Genomic DNA, 20,399 nt, shown 5'->3' on the forward strand with positions numbered 1-20,399 from the left:
CAGAAACCATGCTACTGGTAATACTCAAAGCCCCTGTTTGATGATCGTGAAAGTCAAGGCCATTGCTATACTCACCTGGCTGAAGTAATAAGCTAGGAGTCGTGCTTGCTGCCTTCTCTCCAAAAGCTCTGCCTGCTTTCGCCGGAGTTCCACGGCCCAGCGCAGTGCCTGTAGCCCTTTCCACAGCAGCTGCTGTTCTTGCAAAGACTCGGCTGCAAGGTAACGCCACTTCACAATACTGGACCATGCCCTCAAACACCTGGACACAAGCCCTTGCTGATACAACTTCAGAGACCTGAAACAACAGAGCTTTCTTACACTATACTCTATACAAGCTCCTATGTAGAGGAACAGCACCAAACTGATCAATCCAACCCTCTTTGTGACCAATGACTTTTGGAACTTGAAGGAAGTTTCTCTTAGTGTCCCTGCCTCAAAAATATTCTAGATAAATTGGTTATTCAATTTATGTCTTCTTGTGGGACCATGCTGTTGTTAATAATTCGACAGCCAGTGGTAAGAGTATAGAGTTTATTGCATAAGATGAAACATAAGGTTTAACAAACTGTAATCAAATTATACTACATATAACACGATAACAATACAACACATCTATGTGAGCAAAATATTTACCACATAGCATGCACACAGGGGTTGCTCAGTTCTCCAGACAAACAACACACCTCAAAATACACAGCAGATATCAGCTCCTGGAAAACCCTCAGGGACAACTGATTCTGTAGCGCAAAACTTCGGAAGACAGACAATTCCCAAAACTGTCTTTTTCCCGGAACCAGTACGGAGTTCAGCCTCTGGAATCGTCCTTTAGATATAGCTGATCCTCACAGTACCTTGCAGTCCTTAGTACTGACAATATAGGGACGACAACACACACAAAGACAATCCCCAGTACTGTCTTTTAAGTATTGACAATATAGGGACGACAACACATATTCGGCACTGTTTCGTAGTCCAGCTAAACAGTAGACCTGGGATTACACCTTGACATGCACTGGAGAGATCACAGAACTAATCATACAGAATCACAGAGAGTGGCTCCTGGAAACCCAACAGAAACAATCAGCTCTTAGCCCAGCACCTCACTCGTACTGTCTAACCTGACTTCTGTGTTTCAAACCGCTACTACTGTTACTACTTCTATGCCTAGCAGACAGAACCGAAAACATATTATCCACTACTCCTCCTCTTTCAGTTTTCATGATCACTTTCTTACTGGAGGTAAATTCCCTCACCCCTGTACATACACATAGATACAGCAGAATCAATATCGAAGTGTGCTGACCCTCCACACAACTCAAAGGCCCTCTACATAACTCAAACAATTTCAAAGTTACATCCTTCTTTTATGAGTTTCTAACTCCATCTTCCCTCGTCATAGAGATAGCCCCCACTCTTCGCAGGCTGCTTTGCACAGAAAGAGATATGGACAATTTCCACAGTCTGCTTGTTTCTCAGCCTTGAGACAGGGGTCTGAGGCTGCAGCCTTTTTTTTCTGTGGTCCATTGTTCTTACATCTATGCTCAAGGACCTGACTGCTCAATATCTCAGAGGAGTGAGCATCTTCCCAGGAAAATATGAAATGTAATCAGAAGCTAACCTCAACCTGTCCAGCAAAGTTACTTTTAACCATTTAACTATCAAACCTTCTGGAACTTTTAGTTGCTGTTTGAAATAATCCAATTTATCCCGAGGTGATAGTCAATATATTTCAATACTGTGCAAAAAACTGACTGATGCTTTTTCCTTCAAATATAGTCAGTACACTTGACAATAATTACTAGATAATAATTAGACAATAAAACATTTTCAGATGTTTTGACCTTGTAGGCGATATATATCAAATTCAAGGATTTTTAAAGTGTTGTTACATTTTAAAGGGTCAAAGAAATTCGAACACAATTAACCAATGAATCTTCCAATTTGGAACAACAACCTGCATTTATAAAGTGCCTTCCCATCGGACATAACGTCTCTGAGAGCTGGAAAACGACACACAGCAGAATTTAGTTTTGATGGACTCTGTAGCTGTTCCCAATGTAGAAATTCCCAGCCACCAGCAAACCATGCCGCATGTCTAGATGTGGTATCCAAGAGTGAGCAGAATCCCAGTCACAGCCAAACATGAGCCACCAAAGTGACATCCACCCAGATCTTTTGAGGCCCAACATGATAGCTTTGTACCAAGCCTCTCTTTGTCCAGCTGAATAACTAGACTCCTACATGACCACATGCCAACTTCGCTACAAGCTTTACTTGATTTTTTCTTTTAGTAACTACAACTTAAAAAAATCATAATATCCCAATTATTAAAATGAACAATGAGCCTTAGAACAACCCTGTATAAGTGACAAAACTGTAAAGCAGTTAGTTATACCATACAACATTTCTAATGTGCTTTTCAGATATAATAGTTTAATTTCAGAAACACTCAGACGCAGACAGTGAAACAAAACTGCATGTAAGATTTCAATCCATTAGTGGTGAGATTTTCTGGCACTTCAGATTCATTTCCCTCTCCAAATGTAATCTATCACGATTAGTAAGATTTATTCTGTACCAGCCTGCATCTACCCACTATGTCTCCATCTGCGTTCATCTCCATAGAAACGCAGGAGAACACAAGTCACCCCCGCTGACCCTTTGTCTAGTTACAGCAGCAACCAGCGAGAGAACAGAAAATGCTCCACTGAGCAGGAGCACTTAATGAACTCCAACTGAGAGGGGAATCGATCTCCTAACTAAATTCTCTCCCAAATAGTGCTCTGTAATCACCCAAACTCTTCATTTCCATAGGCACTCAATAGATAAGCTCCCAAGGTCATATTGTAAAGGCACGTTGAAGGGGCAATAGACCCTGTTGGCAACTTAAAGTCAATATTTATCAATGGGAACATTTTAGTGATTGTACATTACACAAAATATGCAGTCAATCCACTTTACAGTATATTCTGTGAAGTACTTTGAGATGTCTTGACAACGTGATAAACCACTATATCAAATGCAAGGATTATTATTATTATTATCTATCACCTTTTATCTCTGTCATTTTGCAGGGTCAACACTGAGATTGCACAAAAAGCCAGTTCCAATTTTGAAAGCATCATTAGAGGGAGGCCATTGATTAGGGCGGTGCTGATAATTGAATGAAGCTAAACAATTGCCAAGCACAGTAAAGATACAGCGACAGCCCCTCGCTGGCATTATTAAACTGGGCTGTTAAAGCCTGTACATCACCAGCTAAAGTGTGAGGCAAACAGCTCTCATGCCTCCCATCTTGGCCTGCAAATTCAGGAGAATTGAGTGGATAATTCGCCCATAAAATATACAGTCAATTCACTTTAAGTATATTCTGTGAAGTGCTTTGAGAGGACTAGAAGACGTGATAAGGCATTATATCAAATGCAAGGACTATTATTTATTATAATTACTCTGCACCTCTCTGCCACACCATTTTAGCTACCAAAAACATCTGACAAAACAAAGAAGCTGCCAATGCATCTCTACAAAAGGGTCGATACTAATCACTCTCATGTTATCTTCTTCTACCACCACCTACTCCCCCCATGACCCCTGGCTCAGACTCCATCCCAAGCTGTGCAGGCAAACAACAGCAATTGGTGCTGAACATCTTCATTACCTCCTTTCCTCTGCTCAGTTGCCCAGTTGTGTTTTCCATACATATTACAAGCTATCAATACAAAAAGTATCATAGACTAGAAGCTCCTGGGATGACAATGATGTTTGACACATATACACACACAAAGAATACAACCTCATTAATAATTCTGCACCAAATCTTTTACACTTCCCCCTCTCTGAACTCTAATCTCCAATTGCTTCCACACACGCTGAAGCGTCAGGAGATAATAAGTGGAACAAATCAACTCTGAAAGAAAAGTGTGTTACATTACACCCTTGTAACTACTTAACACACGCAAGTGTTGATTTTAATTAGAAAAACTTATCACCGAATTAGCACTGTTTCAATTGCTCATGCCCTGACAGGAATGAACACTCCATAATTAAACTTTTTTTAGAACTCGGTCATTATCTCAACGCACTGCCTGCAATTTGCCATCTGCGACTTGCAATGAAAATCATAAGTGTAGGAGCCAAAATTTACATTAATTAGGCCTTTGTGCTGTCTGCTTTGACAGGCTGAAATTGAATTTTACAAAACCACAAAGGAACGTCACCGGGAGATTGGGCTGTACAGACCGCAGATAAGTTAATTAGTTTCTAATGAAATTTGCAAGCACCGTGGGTTTGGTAATGAGCTGAACAAACACTTGATGAATTGTAAAGCTACTTGGTCCAGTGATGTGTGCAATCTGTGCTGATTTCCACCAAATCTCCAACTCTGGTTACCTAAACTCAATCAGGCTCTTCAATCGCAGGACATCACATACACACCATGCACAGTTTCTTATATAGAATGGGATCTAATCTACTAATGGCATACTGTCCGCAGTTCCACTTTAAAGTGAACCTCCACAGTCTCTTCCTATTAATAGCAGTTTGGGGTTTCCGTCTCTCTCTCTCTCAGCAACATAGCATCCCAAACTGTACAAAGTACCACGCTCACTGGGGAAGAAAAGCATGATCCTGGGCCCACTAGCTTTATATTATATTTACTATAAAACAAACGCAGCTGCAGAACTGCCTGTCATGGGTCAAGGAGTCATGTCTTCTAAAAGGTTGAGCACTCACTACAGATACTCTGTTGGCTAGACTTAGAATTGTTGTTCCTGAACCTGGAACCAATCTGCCCCATTCACACTGAAACTCCCAACAAGATATTCCCCACACCTGACCTGGGCTCTGTTCTCTCCAAGCAATTATTTGTGCCATAATTAGTATGTTTTTTTCTGTGTGGACAGTTTGTTTGGTACAGTCTATCCCTGCTGGTTGTAATTGATACAGCACTATCAATATATCTCTCACTGTCCCCACGACCCTCAACCACTGAAAGAATTAATTCCTTAATTACATGATTAATCTGCTGACACAACACCAATCCTGGGACTTGTCTCTGAGATGGGCTCAGTGAGTGGAATGAAACCTCAATCATTTCCAGATTCTGGCCTTGAATTTTTTGTTTTGGGCAAAAAGTTATGGAATTCTGCCAAACAGTTTCAAATACCTATTTAAACTATTTAAATTGAACAAAATTATTCAAAAATCTGGTACCTTTCCTCTGATCTCCCCACAGAAACATCTTGGATTGCTGGCCTCTGAAACAAAAATACAGTTTCAATATTCGTGCAAAAGAGAAGTGTTTTGCCTAATTATCTCTCTCATAATCCAAATTCACTCTAAAACATTCTTATAAGTCTTATACTCTTTTCATTGCTTTGTGTGGACCTTTGAGACTTCAAATGTACCGTTGCATTCAGCTACATAAAATTCACTTCATTTCAAATTATTTTGTGAAAAACTGAGACACCTTTTAATGTGAAAGGCAATGCATATCGCTACGTTGTATAGAAGCAAGAGGTCATGGGGGTTAAACACTTCTGTTATTCCTCTTAATAAAGATAACTAGAAATAGTATCCACAGAGAACTACTTGTTCCTCACTGACTGCTTCATTCAGGATCCTTTTCAGTTATAAGCATATTGATAGCTAACTTTACTTTGGGTTAAGTTTTTCACCAGCTGATTAATGAGTCAGGTTAGAATTGGCAGCACTCCGAGTAAAGGGTGTGTGTTCCTCCATTCTTTGTAATGTGCAGCATTAATCAAATAGGGACGGTGCTCAGGTCGCTATAGAAACATCTGAGGAGCAAACTGACCTGGCTGGAAACCTGTAATAGCAAGGATTGTACCTTTATAAGTGCTGATGTAGAAACAGGTAGAACAGAAGAACATGCCCTTCTATATTTATATTAGGGCACCTTGAAATTCACTGCCTCATGTTAATGTTACTAAATAGATTGGAAGGTATTAAAACAATGCTGATGGCAGGTTTTTACCTGCAGGGTAAAGGATTGCGGAGGACACTTTCAAGGAACATTACTTCCCAAAGCATCTTTCAATATCAGTTTGTGGGAACAAGTACATTCTCCACATCCAGGCTTCACAGAACTGACCTCTCCTTGTTTAGGCTCCTCCTTACTCTGAGAGTTGGAATCATCAAAGGAATCCAAGAATAATGGAGCTCTCAGGTCTCTGAGTTTTACATCTGGTTTCCTGTTCAGTCCCCTCCCGCTCCCAAACCTTGTGGACTCCAGATCAGATTTTTCCTCTTTCCGTGCATCTTTTCTCAAGTTTCCTAGAGGCTCAGTGCATTGATCCTGTAACAGGCTGGAAAGAGACTCAGCCTGGATTCTGTCTGCTGCAGGTGAGAGACCAGTCTGGGTTCCAGTTGTATAATCAGATAAGGTTATTGACCTTATGGGAAAATGACACAAAAGATCGTCACAACCACCACTTGCTGTGCAGCCGGAGGGATGCAAATCTTTTGTGTTGTCAGGTGAGATCAATGAGGCTTTCAGTGACATAGTCAATACACTGGGACCTCTCGATTGACAAGAATGGTCATAGTTTTCTGCCGAAACATCAGCTTCTGTTTCCGTTCTGCAACAGTTGCTGGTCTCACTTCTACCAGAAGCACAAGGTAACTCGGGTGGACATGACTGGCATTTATTATTCAAGGTCTGGAGAGATGGCTTCCACACATTTTGTGAAAACGTACCAATTTTACCATGTGCAAGACAGGGATCACAGTTATTAATGCAGTACTGAGTTTGTAGGACATTTGTGCAGTTCCTAAAACTTGGATCTACCTCTTCAGCCCTTTTCGGCTTTCCATCCCCAAAAGTTAAACTTGAAGTCCAGACCTTCAATGAGCTGGGACTTTGAGATTCTCCTGAAACAAATTCTGCTTTGTAAATGTCTTGCAGGCTGAGCATTGAGCGGTGTAGGCTTGCAGAGGTCTGGGAGGATTTCAGGATGGAGCGCAGTGTGTCAGACTTGTGGTGACCCGCTGAGAGGCAAGATGTTCTGAGATCTGCCATGGTGAGATTGCGCTGGAGGGAGTTAGGAATCGTTGATTCATAAAAACGATCAGAAACCTCTGAGAACCTTACATGAGCATCACCATCCACCTGTCCAATTCGTAACTGTAATGGAAGCAAATTTTCTTCCTTGTGAAGAAAACTCTTATTTTGTTTCTTCCACAAATTTTGTTTCATTTCAACAAAGCCTTGATTGCTGGACACACGGACATCTGGTATCAATATTCCTGAATTCCTGGCTGAAAGGCTCTGATCTTTTCCCAAGTGTTTGGATTCATTTGGGAAATGGAGAATGGAGATCGAGTTAGACTGGCTTCTGTTGATAGTATTTTGGGGACTGTATTTCCTCCTGCTGTGCTCTATGTTGGACTGCTGCCCGTGGCGCAACAGCGTTAATGGCATCAATGCCATTTCTGGCTGCTCCAGATGCTGAGACATCAGGTTGGTTTGTACCCATTGTTTCTTTTGCCTCTGATCCCTCAGAATTGCCTGCTTTGCAATATGCACAGTACTGCTTGCTGGCCAATGTTGCTCATTGATCCGACCAAATGTCTGACTGCAGGTTGTCCTGGCGGTAGGCCTGTGAAAGAGACCCGCTACTAATGGTTTCTCTGCATGAATTTGCACATTTATATTCTCCTGAATGTTTTTGCATTCTGTAAAACAACAGATTTGAAAGCATTAATTCTTGGATCACATTCAGGCTATGTTTTAATGAAAGCAACAGACAAATCTGAAATGATTTGCCAATAAAATCTGTGTATGCTACACGTGTAAATTGAATACTCATGATGCATTTGTAAAACCAGTCCATTGGACTCACTACAAAATTGTCCAAAACAAACAACACATGAATAGTATTTTCCAAAACAAGTTGCTCCATGTTACAATTACAGTACCTCAAGTTTGGGGTATTTATTTTTTTCAATATTATTAAATACATTTTTAAAAAGTGCTGAAGCCATCATGTTATTTCCACCCACAGGAAACCTGTCATATTATAGAACCTGTAGCTTTGTTCTACCCTGGGAAACTCACAAAATGAAGCTAAAATGTGCTCACCGATGCATTTTCAAATACAATATATATATAATAATTATCACTGTATATAAACAACTCTAGAAAAAACTACAAATTAAACAAAGATCTGATCAGAACATCCAGCCTGAAATTAATTCTGCCAGCATTAATTCCACTAAAAATCCTAGGTCAGTGAGGAGACAGAACCAATTGTTGTCCTGTAGGTGTTACATACTGTACATTCTGAGTCCCGAACTCCTTCCTAAAGTCCAAATGAGGCAGCTTCAAAGAAACACATTTTGTTATCTGTGACAATAAAACAATTCTGCTTATCATGGCCACCATACAGAACTCCTCCCCCTAATATTGCTTATATGCCTGAACCTTAAGAGGATCACACTGGTAGGCTATTAAGTGTTGAGGTTATGTTAAGACATGGTTAAAGCTAAGTATGCATTTCTTTTGAGACCAGTCCTTGGTCTGTGCCTCACTACTGGACTATTTTGCATTTAGCCCTGCTACAGCAGCTCACAAAGCACATTATCTGCTAATCCAAACTGGCACCTGTCAGAGCTCAGCACGTCTGCTACACAAGTGCAAAATACACACTCACATTTATCCTCTGTCTTCAATGTCCACTTTTAATTTGATGACTTATTTGGTTTTCCTTTGAAGATACAAAATCACAAATTCAAGGATGCCTAATTTCTTTACATAAGCAAAACTTTCCATTGTATTCTGTACAGAAAATCCAGTGTACAACTGGAATTGAACTCACCTGTTCTCTGGGTACCAGCTCACCAAGACACTTACTCCTATGCCACACAAGGGGCAATTTGGAAAAATTCCACATTAAAATGTACATCAGGGCATAAACACAAGCTGGAAAATTAGGTAGACACAACTAATAACTCATGCAAGAATCTGGCCCCATTTGGATATAAATGGAATGCGATTTGGAAGTCTCCACCCAAGGGAATCAGTGGTTCTATTTGGTAGTTAAATGGCATGTCACCAGTCACCAGTAATTGAGTAACTGGCAGGTACTTTTCAGACTGAAGAAGGATATGAGGGAAGAAGCAACAGAGTGACCATGGATTTGAAGTGGCCCAAAGTCAACAATGAATTGTTTCAAAATATGTGTCTGACTCCATCAGTCAGGCCTCAAAATAAACCAACGGAATACAGGGCCAAGAAATAACAGAACTCTTGGTCCACAATAAAAGTATTCACAGCAATAGAAACAAAAAAGATACAGAATACTTCATACACAGTTCACTTAGATTTGAGCAGGGCTTTCAGAAAGGTTTCCGGTGTGAGAGAGCAGTTGCACTCAGTTCAATTACTTTTCCATCAGAGCATTCACAAACCCACTCTAACTTTTCTGTTGCCTAGCGCACTGGCCTTAATCTCGCAGCTCAGTGTAATTTAAATCTCGGCAGGAGATGAATCAATAGGCCCTACACATCTTATTTGAAAGATTCAGGCAGTAGAAGTATCAAATATAAAAGGCAATATTGCAACCCAGTTGCCAGACCATTGTCTCTCCCAAAAATCTCTCCATATGGCAGAGTTCAGCATCCAATATTCTAACGTGTTTCAGGTCCAAAGACATTCAAATCTGAAGCACACATCAAAACAAAATGTATCTTCCCTACAGATAGTGGAAAAAAATCCTAAACTCCAAACACAATAATAGAGACAGTCTGCAGCAGCCTGATAATATTTCCATTAAAAGTGTTTGATTGAATCAGCAGGGTAGATATTGGAAGGTACTTTCTGAAACTGCTTCAGCGGTAAATGAAACACGTGACCCAGCACAAAGTTTAAAAAAGGCACTTCAGTCTCAGGCTCCATAATAGAAGCCCCAAAGAAGCTGATTTTTTTGTATAAAGAGCAGCAGCTCACATTAAACTTACCCATCACACAGATAGCCAAGCTGTTTCCAATTTCATCCCCTGTAGTTCCTAATGGCTTCTGCTTATTACATCAAATCTGGCATTTGTGATCCAGTGGCGAAAGATCTGGATTTATGCATTTTGCTCAAACCTCAGCTTTCCTTCAGACTTTTCTCTCTCACTCTCTTTCACATGCTCACTCTCTTTCACACACTCACTCTCTCTTTCATACACTCACTCTCTCTTTCATACGCTCACTCTCTCACACGCTCACTCACACTCTTTCACACGCTCACTCACACTTTCATACGCTCACTCTCTCACACGCTCACTCTCACACTCTCTTTCACACGCTCACTCTCTTTTATACACTCACTCTCACACGCTCACTCTCACTCTTTCACACACTCACTCACACGCTCACTCTCTTTCATACGCTCACTCTCTCACACGCTCACTCTCTCTTTCACACACGCTCACTCTTTCACACGCTCACTCTCACACTCACTCTTTCACACACTCACTCTCTCACACGCTCACTCTCATACACTCACTCTTTTACACACTCACTCCCTCACACTCTTCCACAAAGTCCACTTTCCCCCATCTCTGCAACATCACCCACCTCCATCTACCACGACCTCACCCGCAATGCTGCCAAAACCCTCACCCAAACCTTTGTCACCAGACTCAACTTTTTTCAACATCCTACTCACCCGCCTCCAGATTAGTTTTTCACATATATTTTTGTGGGTGTTTTGTCGTCGTCCCCCCCCCTCCAAAAAAAAATAGTCAATTCACTTTACAGTAAATTCTGTGAGGCGCTTTGAGACGTCTCAAAGATGTGACTAGGAGCTATATCAAATGCAAGGATTATTATTATTATTATTATTATCTCCTCCAGTACCTTCCCAGTACCAGGCTCCGCGAGTCCATCACTCCTATCCTTGCCCAGCTCCAATGACTCCCACTCACTCCCCCAGCGCATCAACTTTAAGATCCTTGTAGGCGCGATAACAAATGGAAGGATTATTACTGTCCTCGCCTTCAAATGGCTCTCCTCAGCAGTGATCTATTCCCCTGGTCGTTTCCTCCATCAACTCTGGCCTGCTCACGTCACTCTCTTTCTTATCTCACACACACACTCTCTCTCACTCGCACACACTTCCCCCACCCCCTCTCTCCGGCACACACTCACTCTCTCGCATTCTCTTTTACACACTCGCTCTCTCACTCTCTTTCACACGGCTCACTCTCTCTTTCACACGGCTCACTCTCTCTTTCACACGCTCACTCACACTTTCATACACTCACTCTCTCACACGCTCACTCTTTCACACGCTCACTCACACGCTCACTCTCTTTCATACACTCACTCTCACACGCTCACTCTTTCATACGCTCACTCTCTCTTTCACACGCTCACTCTCACACTCACTCTTTCACACACTCACTCTCTCACACGCTCACTCTCACACACTCACTCCCTCTCCCTCTCTCTCTCTGTGTGTGTGTGTGTGTGTGTGAGACACGCGCTATCGGACGCGCTCTCGCTTTTGACAGTTGGGGCTTTGAATCTTCGCGCCTTTGGCCTCGCGCGGCCGAACGGCTGCCGCGAGCGTGAGTGAGCGAGCGAGCGAGCGAGCGCGTGCGGGGGAGGAGAGGGGGGGGGGGGGGGGGAGCGGCACGTGACCCGCCTCCCAACCGCCAGTTGGGCGCTCGCGGCTTCCTCTGTCCCGGATTGCGGTTCCTCTGCTTCCCCTTTCGGTGTGACCATTCCTTCAGCCCGACACTGCCTTACGCAATGGCCACCCAGAGGTTGGCCAACTTCTAGTGCGAGAAGCCAGCGCATTGGTGTGGCGGCTCACCAGGCGTCCAGTCAACACGCGTCCATATGAGGCCTGTGCCCTCAGGTGACCCGCACCCGAACCGGCCGGAGCCCTCGTGGCGTTGCCTCGTATTTTTTCTTTGCAATGCCTGTGGGTAAAGTGTCCCAAGTTTTGTGAGGAGAAAACGTCAACGTTTTTCCAGTTTTCTTCAAAAAAAAAGGGGGTGGTGGTGGGGGGGGGAAAAAAAAAGAGGCAGACCCAGGCAAGTTTACAGCGGTCTGTACTTTTTAATGGCTTTCGTCGGCAATCAACAGATGTAGCGGACCACAAATTACATTGCACTTCACACAGAACTTGAGTATCGTCGGAACTAAGGCACGGAACGGACCTGGCCTTTAAATTATCTCCACGCCGATAATTTCGAAGGAGCCAGCAAATAAACTCGACGAGAATCGCAGAGCCGTGTTTAAGCATCGATAGGACGAGAGGAGCGGCGAGAGGAGCGCCAGCTCTCGTCACCATGGCTACAGGATCCATCACCCACTGCCAAGCTCCAGTTTCCTGAGGCGCTTTCCCCTCAAGGAAGACGACGCCGTGCGAGGAAATTGGGTAACCGTCAAGGTGAGACACACACGAGAGACCCCGGGGGTCACATATAAAGCAACATTGGCCCCCTGAGATTTGGCAGTTTCATATTCTCATTGCTAAGCAGTCAAGGGGTACAAAGTAACATTTATTTGATTTAATTGGCACTATTTTCCTCCCCCCTCCTCTTCCCCCGTGCAGGGTAAGTCCATAGCAATCAGGTGCAGGAACCCTGGCTATTTCCCCATTCAAACCCAAAAGCACTGGGCCAGTTTCTGATCTTTTTCTGCCACCCCTGCCCTGTCCCGCCCCACTCAATCACGGGAAAATATTTTTGTTTCATTCAGCTGCAGACTCAGCAAAATTGGCAGGCAACTATCAGACTAATTATAATATTCTACGACTTCAATCGGGGATCCCATTTTTATACAGTCCCATTACCATAGTGGCATTGAGCACTGCACCCACTGTAGCCTGAGAGACAGCTGCTGCTTTTGTATAATGAGAGCAACTCACCCTTACTTAGCAAGACATACACTGAGCATTTGGACTGACCATTACAAACATAAGCCAACAGTGCTTCCTGTAAACCTAAGGCACATAGTATCTATACATGGTATTGTACATCATGTACATCTTACAACTTTAATAGTTTTCTGAAGCTGTCTTGCTGCCTGCGGATGTGCCAGGCTGGTGATGCGGCTCCTGAGTATCGATGGTCTGGTATGAAGTTCGATCCCGATTACCACTTAAATCTGGGAAACCTGTACGGAATGATTCATAGAGAAGAGTCACTCTCCTGATGGCACAAACATTGAAATCTTTTGAGGGGGAAGAGATTGGGAGACTCTTGGGAGGCTGATGTCCGAGGTTTCCGCATCACAAAGGCGCCATGTGTCCTGTAATATCATTCAGGAAACTCAACCAATCAATCCTCTTTTTACAAACTATCATCTCATTTGTCCTCCCGCAGTGAATAGACACTGTAAATCCACAGGCGAGTTTGCAAGATTCTGCCAGTGACTCAATTAGTTATCAGTGCTCATGGTCTCCTATTTCAAACTTCCTATTATTTAAACTCACTCCATTAAAAAACACATTTGGTTTGACTTTGCGAAAGCATTAGTCAATAGCAGAATATTTTGCAATACCCCAATTGTAACTGCAGCAATGTATTAAATACTAAGGATCACTTTGGCTCCCCCAAAACAAAAAAGATTGTGTCAGGCTTAAAGTTTATAAGAGGTGTGCTGCTTATGCCAATTGTGAGCAGGCATTATTTTTAAGAATAAGCGCAGAAGTTACTGAGCACAAGTAACCTACTGAATTCTGTTATGGTCCAATACTTGTTTTCTCCATGGAGAAAACAAGTATTGAACCATAACAGAATTCAGTAGGTAGTAATAGCAGACAATTGGGTTCCCATTCTCTACAAAGGTAAGCACTTGAAATCTATACGGAGGAAAGGAATGGGGCAGCTACTGTTGGCATTCCATCCTATTAGTGAATAAGCAAGCAGTATACATCCTGCTCACAGTTGCTTTGCAATACAGGTACTAACAGACGCACATGTTCGCTTATTTTCCCCAAGAAGTACCTAAGCACAGACTGCCAAGGCAGCCCAATAGGAGATTATGGTTGTGAGACCAAGTCCAACTCATCCACAGACAACTCCACCAAAGCTCAATGTACAAGGAAAAACAAACATTCAAATTCTTCATAGCTTTGATAACATCCCCATTTCAAGAAGAACTTAAAGTACCATAATGTGAAAAAAAAATGTTTATATAAAATGAAAAATGTAAATTTATAACAATGCAGATCTTGGTGAAGGACAGAGGATGAAACAATAGCAGCAGAGTTTCCGCACGGCAGAGAGACGGTATGAATGCTGGATGTTCACCCATTAAGACAGAAGGGTTCTGGACTGCAGCTAAAGGAGGGATTTGTGTAGGAAAGGTGCAGGCGGACTGGAAGAAAGGCAGAGACAGGTGGTTCAGTAGGAGCGGCCATAGGGGGAGCTGGATTCAACACTATCGCACGTAAACCTGCTGTCAATGGAGGCGTCCAGGTCTGAGATGGAAAGAGCAGGAAAATTGGAAAGGTCACACAGGAAGGGGAAAAGCATACATAAATACATAAAACCATATGCACACAGACAGTCGTAATGACACCTTCAGAATAGACATAAGGTAACTCATTAATATCTGCATTTACAAACAAGAAACATCATGACTGAGTGCAATCAAAAAGAGCCCTTCATCCCCTCCTATCATCATGCTTCTACTCAGACCTGTTCCTTTGGCAAAACAAATTGGATTCCTGCATTCTGTGCAAACTACGACTAAAACGAGAGCTGTGATCAAGGGATAAGCCACATACTTTGTAACCTTATCAAAACCATTGAGATTCATAATTCCTCTTATGTATATGGATGAAAATGGTCCAAATGATGGTCTTTCCTAAATAATTTCTGCTGTTTCAGCACTACAGGAGCATGATGGAGCCAGAATGTGTGTGCTCTTGGATCTAATTAAACTTTGTGGGGGTTAGGAGAAGAACTACACTGCCATCTCTAAATTCTGAAGATTACCTAGAGCCTGAGTTGCTGCACCTTCCTCCCCTCCCCTAAGCCTCGCGGAAGTTCGCTAACCCCTAGTCTGCTCTTACCAAGGTTCAGGTTGTAGTCTCCTCCACGCTCTTTATACATCTGATACACAAAGAGACAGGAAACTGGCTTCAAAAGGAGGCTGAGAATGGCCATGCCAACACTGAAGCGGAACTGGTCTTGAATGGCTGTTACTTGACCTGCTGCTGAACGCTCGTAACTGACAGCAATGTGGATGATGTCTGTCAGAATGGTCAGTAACATGCCAACCAGAACCTGCAAGAGAAACGTAGACAAGAACTGAAACGTTAGGTTATTTACCAACCAACAAGTCTCAGGAATAGATACAGGCAGCAACAACAACAAAATTACATTTATAGAGCGCCTTTCACGTCGGGAGGACGTCCCAAGGCACTGGACAGTCAGGGGTCAGTACCCGAGTATGGGGGAGGGGTGGGGTAGGAGTGAGGGAAGGCAGAGAGGTAGGAGGGCGACCGAAGGCACGATCGAAGAGGAGGGTCTTGAGACTGGCCTTGAAGGAGGCAAGGGAGGGAGTGAGGTGAAGGGACTGTGGTCTAGAGTTCCGGAGTGCGGGAGCAGAGAGGCTGAAAGCTCGGCCACCGTTGGTAGGGCGGGTCAGGCAGGAGACTACAGCAATTTTGGCAGCAATCCAAGGGATAAGATCAACTGACCATGGGAAGGAGGAAGAGACTACAACATCTGACCATGTTACAATGGAAGATGCTGTCAATCTGGAAACAGTTTGCTGGCATCAACCCAATGGTATTATGGGTATTAGGGGGTACTCACCATAGCAACAGCATCCACAGAGTCTCTCTGAGCAACAGCCCAAACACCAATGGCCAAAACAGTGTAATTGCTCCAAAGGTAGGGTACTGGAAGCCATTGTATCAGGCAACCCCTGACAACAGAAAAACAACATCAGTCATCCAAGTCTCACAAGAAAATCAGACCAGGGGAGCTTGACAACTGAGGTTAAATAGAGAAAAAAGCTGTGCTCAACAGTGCTGAGTGACTGGGAAGAGAGGTACATTTCCAGGTCCTAGGAAAGCTGAGATCAGAAGTTTCCAGTTTACTGGCCAATGGTGGGGTGTATTGGGTGGGGCCTGTGAAGTAACCCAGTGTTCACTGAGCGACGGGAGCAGCTGGGTCGGTATAGTTGCAGAAGGTCACATAGATAGAGTGGAGGTGAGATCATGAAGGGATTTTAATATGAGGTTGAGGGTCTTGAATTTGATCCACTGAATGTGGAGCTGAGCAAGGATGAGAATATCAGGTTCAAGCAGTGTGGTCCAGGAGAGGGTACAACTGCAGACTTCTGGAGTTTGGGAGAACGTCTCAAAATGCCTTGCAAAGGAGCCTGATCTGTGAGGTAGGTAGCCAAAAGCATAGTCAAAGAGGTAGTTCTTCAGGTGGGATTTGAAGGCAAGGGAAGTGGGCGAGACAGAGAGATTGGGCAAAGTGGCTAAGCCTGGTGGGCAGATTGTACAATGGTGGACAGATTGGTTGGAGGGACCCAAAGCAGGTGGCGAAGGAGTGGCCAGGGGAACAGGGTCACAGATTTAGGGTGATGCGAGGCCATGGAAGTTCTTCACAGGCACCATGAGCTGCAGTGAACGATTGGGAGAGATTATTATGGTCAGAGCTTGAAATGACGAAAGCCAAGCGGGTTCCTGCCCAGAGGACACTGCATCACGTATGTACTTTATGTACATTTTTCAGTTGGAGGGAAATCCGACATCTGGTGCATTTCATGGTCGTTACAACACTGATTAAATTCAGGAGAGACCTGGAGGATAACACTGTGCGTGGTACAAAGAGCCAAGTGCCGTTCTCCTTCTGTGCTTTATGCAAACATCCACCTGCCTGCACACAACAGCAGCAGTTACATGGACACAGGCAGAATAATTATGCACTGCCTTGGGATGAATCAATCATGTCCCTATTCAACTAACACAAAGAGCACATATTCTGCTCTGAGACCTCTGCAGGGAGCGTGTCACTGATGGAGTTAAACCGCTCTGAGTTTGCAATCAGATGTTGCAGCTTCACCTTTTGTAAAATAAATTTCACAACCCAGACACAGCTGCGTCTCTGATTTCCATCACTGTGTTGCACAAAGCTGTGTTTGATTTGCAAACATGAAACAAGTGCATCTTAATCGCTTCTGGTTTGAAGCTTGGCTGTTTTTAGGAGCAGGTTGCACTCACACCAGAACAAACTTGCATTAACGTGTTTTTTTGCATTCAAAACACGGTCACTGCACAAAAGAGTAGTTACTATGAGATATTCTGATATTATCGCCCACAAAAATGCAAATTCTTTATCTTTCCAGTCTCCCAAAGATCACAGTTACTTGTGAAATTTCAAATATTGTAAACTCAGGAAAAGCTTAGAAGTTAAGGGACAAACATCTTGACTCTTTCTTCCTTTAACGTTCAGCCCTTGTACAAACACAATTATTTTTGAGCACCACAACATGATTCTGATGCATCTTTAAGTAATAACTATGGGATCTAGCGGAGGATAACAGGCTCTCCTTCACAGAACAAACTGGAAAGCTTTCAAGAATGGCTTTCTTTGGGACAACATTACTCCTGAAAGAAAACATTGTTTTAAAGGATTGAGTAAGACCTTTCTTTTCGACCTTTCTTTTGGTCACCTTCCTCCCCCTCCCCCTGGTTTGGTCCCGTAATCCGTTACTGTGAAGCGCTCTGAGATGCCGTCCGGTGTAGAGGGCACTGTATAAATCCAAGTTGTTGTTATCACAAGTCAGCCAGTGATCCTAAATGCATTGTTCAGGAACTGAACTCACTGAAGAAGATACAAGTGGAAGGTTTTGACAGACTGGGATGCTACCATGTGTGAGGGCGTTACATAAATGCAGGTTGTTATTGTAACCTCTCTGCACCAGAATCAGAATCTGGAGCCTTCCAGAATAATGTTGAGTATTTTCCAATTTGCAATATTTTTATATAAACACTGGCTGATGTTGTTTGTATAAGCACTGGTTTCAGTGGGAAAAGGTGCAAATATAAAATAAGTGTATTCTACAAATAGGATTTTGATCACAGATCAGTTGCCGATTGATTGCTGTGTTTGCCTACAAAAACCCAATCGTTTCACTTGATAGCAATTACCTGTGAAGCTCTTTGTGAATTCCAATGATCTAGGCACTCAGATACAAGATTTGATTATTATTAGTAGTAGTATTCACCAGTCGGTTGGAGGAAAAGCAAATAAAAGATTCAAGTATCCATCACTTACCAAGTTGTCAGGAGCCAGTGGACTATGAGGATCATCTGTGGGAAGAAAATCCAGTTCATCCACAAGACACTTACACTATAAACAAAGCCCAAAAGAGCAACTTCCACAAATCCAGAATGATTCGTACGGCCTGGCCCAACCTCGTCTGCTTGGCCATCATGGGTATCTAAGAAGATCCTCCAGGTCAAGTCATATCATGCTGGAAGAGACCTAATCCACAGCTTCTGAATAGACTGTGAACCATTCTATATGAATCTTAGCTTTCCTAAACAAGCTGCTTTTGTGTCCTTCTCACCAAATCCCAACAGCACATTGAGCCTATGCCTCATTAATGAAACGGGCACAGATGAGCAGGATTCATGTCCTCAGCCCGAACAACCTACAGCTCTTTAACTGGCTGTTTGCGGACAGCAGAAAGCGATTTGACTTTTTATTTCTTTGCTGTTTTCGGGGCATTGCTGTCGGAAAATTGGATGCTACATACACCTACAAAACAGTCACTGCACGTGACAGGAAACCTGTAAAGCGCTTTGAGACATCCGATGTGATACGTTTTGGGGCAGTGTATTTACTCGAGATAAGAAGTAAAACGTGATATACCAAATGCAAGGATTATTATTGATTTACTCTTATCAACGTACGTCAGTGCTTTGCACAAGGGTATTGACAGCAGAGATTGGATCTAGAATAAATCTACACTGGCCAAAAACTTGTCTTGAGGACAACCCTATCCCTATGGTAGCTCTAAATTAAACTGCATTTTAATAACCCTACATTTAATACAAGAATAATAATAGTAATCCTTGCTTTTGATATAGCACCTTATTATGTCTTTGAGACGTTTCAAAGCGCTTCACAGAATATATTGTAAAGTGAATTAACTATACTTTGTGGGCAAAACGCAAGTTATATAGCGGCGTTAAGGTCGGGAGGATATCTCAAAACACTTCACATCATTCGTAAGTGCCAATTTGCGCTGAAAATTTGGGATTCGTTTTAGCCTCCGCTGGAAAGTCTGGGGAGAGAGATGGGGGGTGAGATGGGGGGGTGAGGGGGAGAGGTGGGGGGGGGTGAGGGGGAGAGGTGGGGGGGTGAGGGGAGAGGTGGGGGGGGTGAGGGGGAGAGGTGGGGGGGTGAGGGGGAGAGGTGGGGGGGGTGAGGGGGAGAGGTGGGGGGGTGAGGGGGAGAGGTGGGGGGGGGGTGAGGGGGAGAGGTGGGGGGGGTGAGGGGAGAGGTGGGGGGGGTGAGGGGAGAGGTGGGGGGTGAGGGGAGAGGTGGGGGGGGTGAGGGGAGAGGTGGGGGGGGTGAGGGGAGAGGTGGGGGGGGTGAGGGGGAGAGGTGGGGGGGGTGAGGGGAGAGGTGGGGGGGTGAGGGGGAGAGGTGGGGGGGGGTGAGGGGAGAGGTGGGGGGGTGAGGGGAGAGGTGGGGGGGGTGAGGGGGAGAGGTGGGGGGGTGAGGGGGAGAGGCAGAAAGGTCGGCAAAGCTGCCACGTTAGCTTCAGCCTCACTGAGGCAACACCTTGACCGGGTCTGACCTCACCCGGGGCCGGAGCTGCCCACACACCCAGGGCACAGAGCTAACATCTGCTCAGCAGATGTGTACTCGCCCCTTTACATTGCACACCGCCGTTAAGGCCTATCCCCTGCCTAACTGACAGACATTAGCCGAGCCGGGCAGACTGTCAGGGGAGGGGAGGGGAGGGGAGTGGCGCAGCGCTCGCTGTCCTGGCGGCTCCTTACCTTCAGGCTGACCACTGGGAGTTCCATGGTCGCCACTCCGACCACCCGCTGCACCACGTGACTCCCGCTGGCTTGGCGGGTCACGTGACTCGGACACTCACTGGCGCGTGGTCCGCGGCCCGGGGTCCTAGAGAGAGGTTGGTGGGTTTTTCCTCAAAACCCACAGACAGGTCATAAAAATAGTCCTTACATTTGACACAGCGCTTCCTCACATGGTTAGAATCTCACAATGTTCGACACAGGAGAACAGTAACTGTAGTTTGTAGGTTTGCTTCAGCCACTTTTGCGCACAGCAATGTCCCACACACTGCCTGGAAGTGAATGAGGAATCATATCTGGAGGATTGTCAGCCAGAATTCCCTTTTTTTCCCCCAATAGCGCCATGAAATCGTG

At 44.1% G+C, this 20,399-nt stretch overlaps 2 protein-coding genes and 1 long non-coding RNA gene across 4 annotated transcripts; all 3 read right to left on the minus strand.

The window, feature by feature from the left end:
* Nucleotides 1–81: 81 nt before the first annotated feature.
* Nucleotides 82–6,462, minus strand: LOC121851691. The gene is made up of 3 exons (XR_006085955.1): nucleotides 6,113–6,462; nucleotides 5,212–5,255; nucleotides 82–295 (listed from the first exon to the last, which is right to left on the minus strand). It is a non-coding gene; the product is annotated as an uncharacterized LOC121851691 (long non-coding RNA).
* A 63-nt stretch (nucleotides 6,463–6,525) lies between these two features.
* On the minus strand, nucleotides 6,526–10,151 carry LOC121851689. The gene is made up of 3 exons (XM_042345757.1): nucleotides 9,979–10,151; nucleotides 6,718–7,695; nucleotides 6,526–6,623 (listed from the first exon to the last, which is right to left on the minus strand). Exons 1-3 carry the CDS (start codon nucleotides 9,980–9,982, stop codon nucleotides 6,526–6,528), a joined length of 1,080 nt encoding a protein of 359 aa, XP_042201691.1. The 5' UTR covers nucleotides 9,983–10,151.
* A 1,905-nt stretch (nucleotides 10,152–12,056) lies between these two features.
* agtrap (angiotensin II receptor-associated protein) lies at nucleotides 12,057–20,112 on the minus strand. Of its 2 annotated transcripts, none has more exon segments than NM_001292408.1 (5): nucleotides 12,057–13,135; nucleotides 15,042–15,255; nucleotides 15,790–15,901; nucleotides 18,268–18,302; nucleotides 20,007–20,069. In NM_001292408.1, coding segments are annotated over 5 exon segments (507 nt in total). In that variant the 5' UTR covers nucleotides 20,034–20,069; the 3' UTR covers nucleotides 12,057–13,016.
* Nucleotides 20,113–20,399: the final 287 nt, after the last annotated feature.

The sequence above is a fragment of the Callorhinchus milii genome, unplaced genomic scaffold (genome assembly GCF_018977255.1).
Source record: "Callorhinchus milii isolate IMCB2004 unplaced genomic scaffold, IMCB_Cmil_1.0 Scaffold90, whole genome shotgun sequence".
Classification (NCBI taxonomy): domain Eukaryota; kingdom Metazoa; phylum Chordata; class Chondrichthyes; order Chimaeriformes; family Callorhinchidae; genus Callorhinchus; species Callorhinchus milii.

Coding starts and splice junctions, on each gene's coding strand:
- agtrap (XM_007897844.2), bottom strand. CDS start 20,033: ATGGAACTCCCAGTGGTCAGCCTGAAG. Junction 15,902..18,267: donor CACTGGCTCCTGACAACTTG/GTAAGTGATGGA, acceptor TTCTGTTGTCAG/GGGTTGCCTGATACAATGGC. Junction 14,445..15,041: donor AGACTACAACCTGAACCTTG/GTAAGAGCAGAC, acceptor TTTCCATCTCAG/ACCTGGACGCCTCCATTGAC.
- LOC121851689 (XM_042345757.1), bottom strand. Junction 6,624..6,717: donor TCTTGCACATGGTAAAATTG/GTACGTTTTCAC, acceptor TGCTTCTGGTAG/AAGTGAGACCAGCAACTGTT.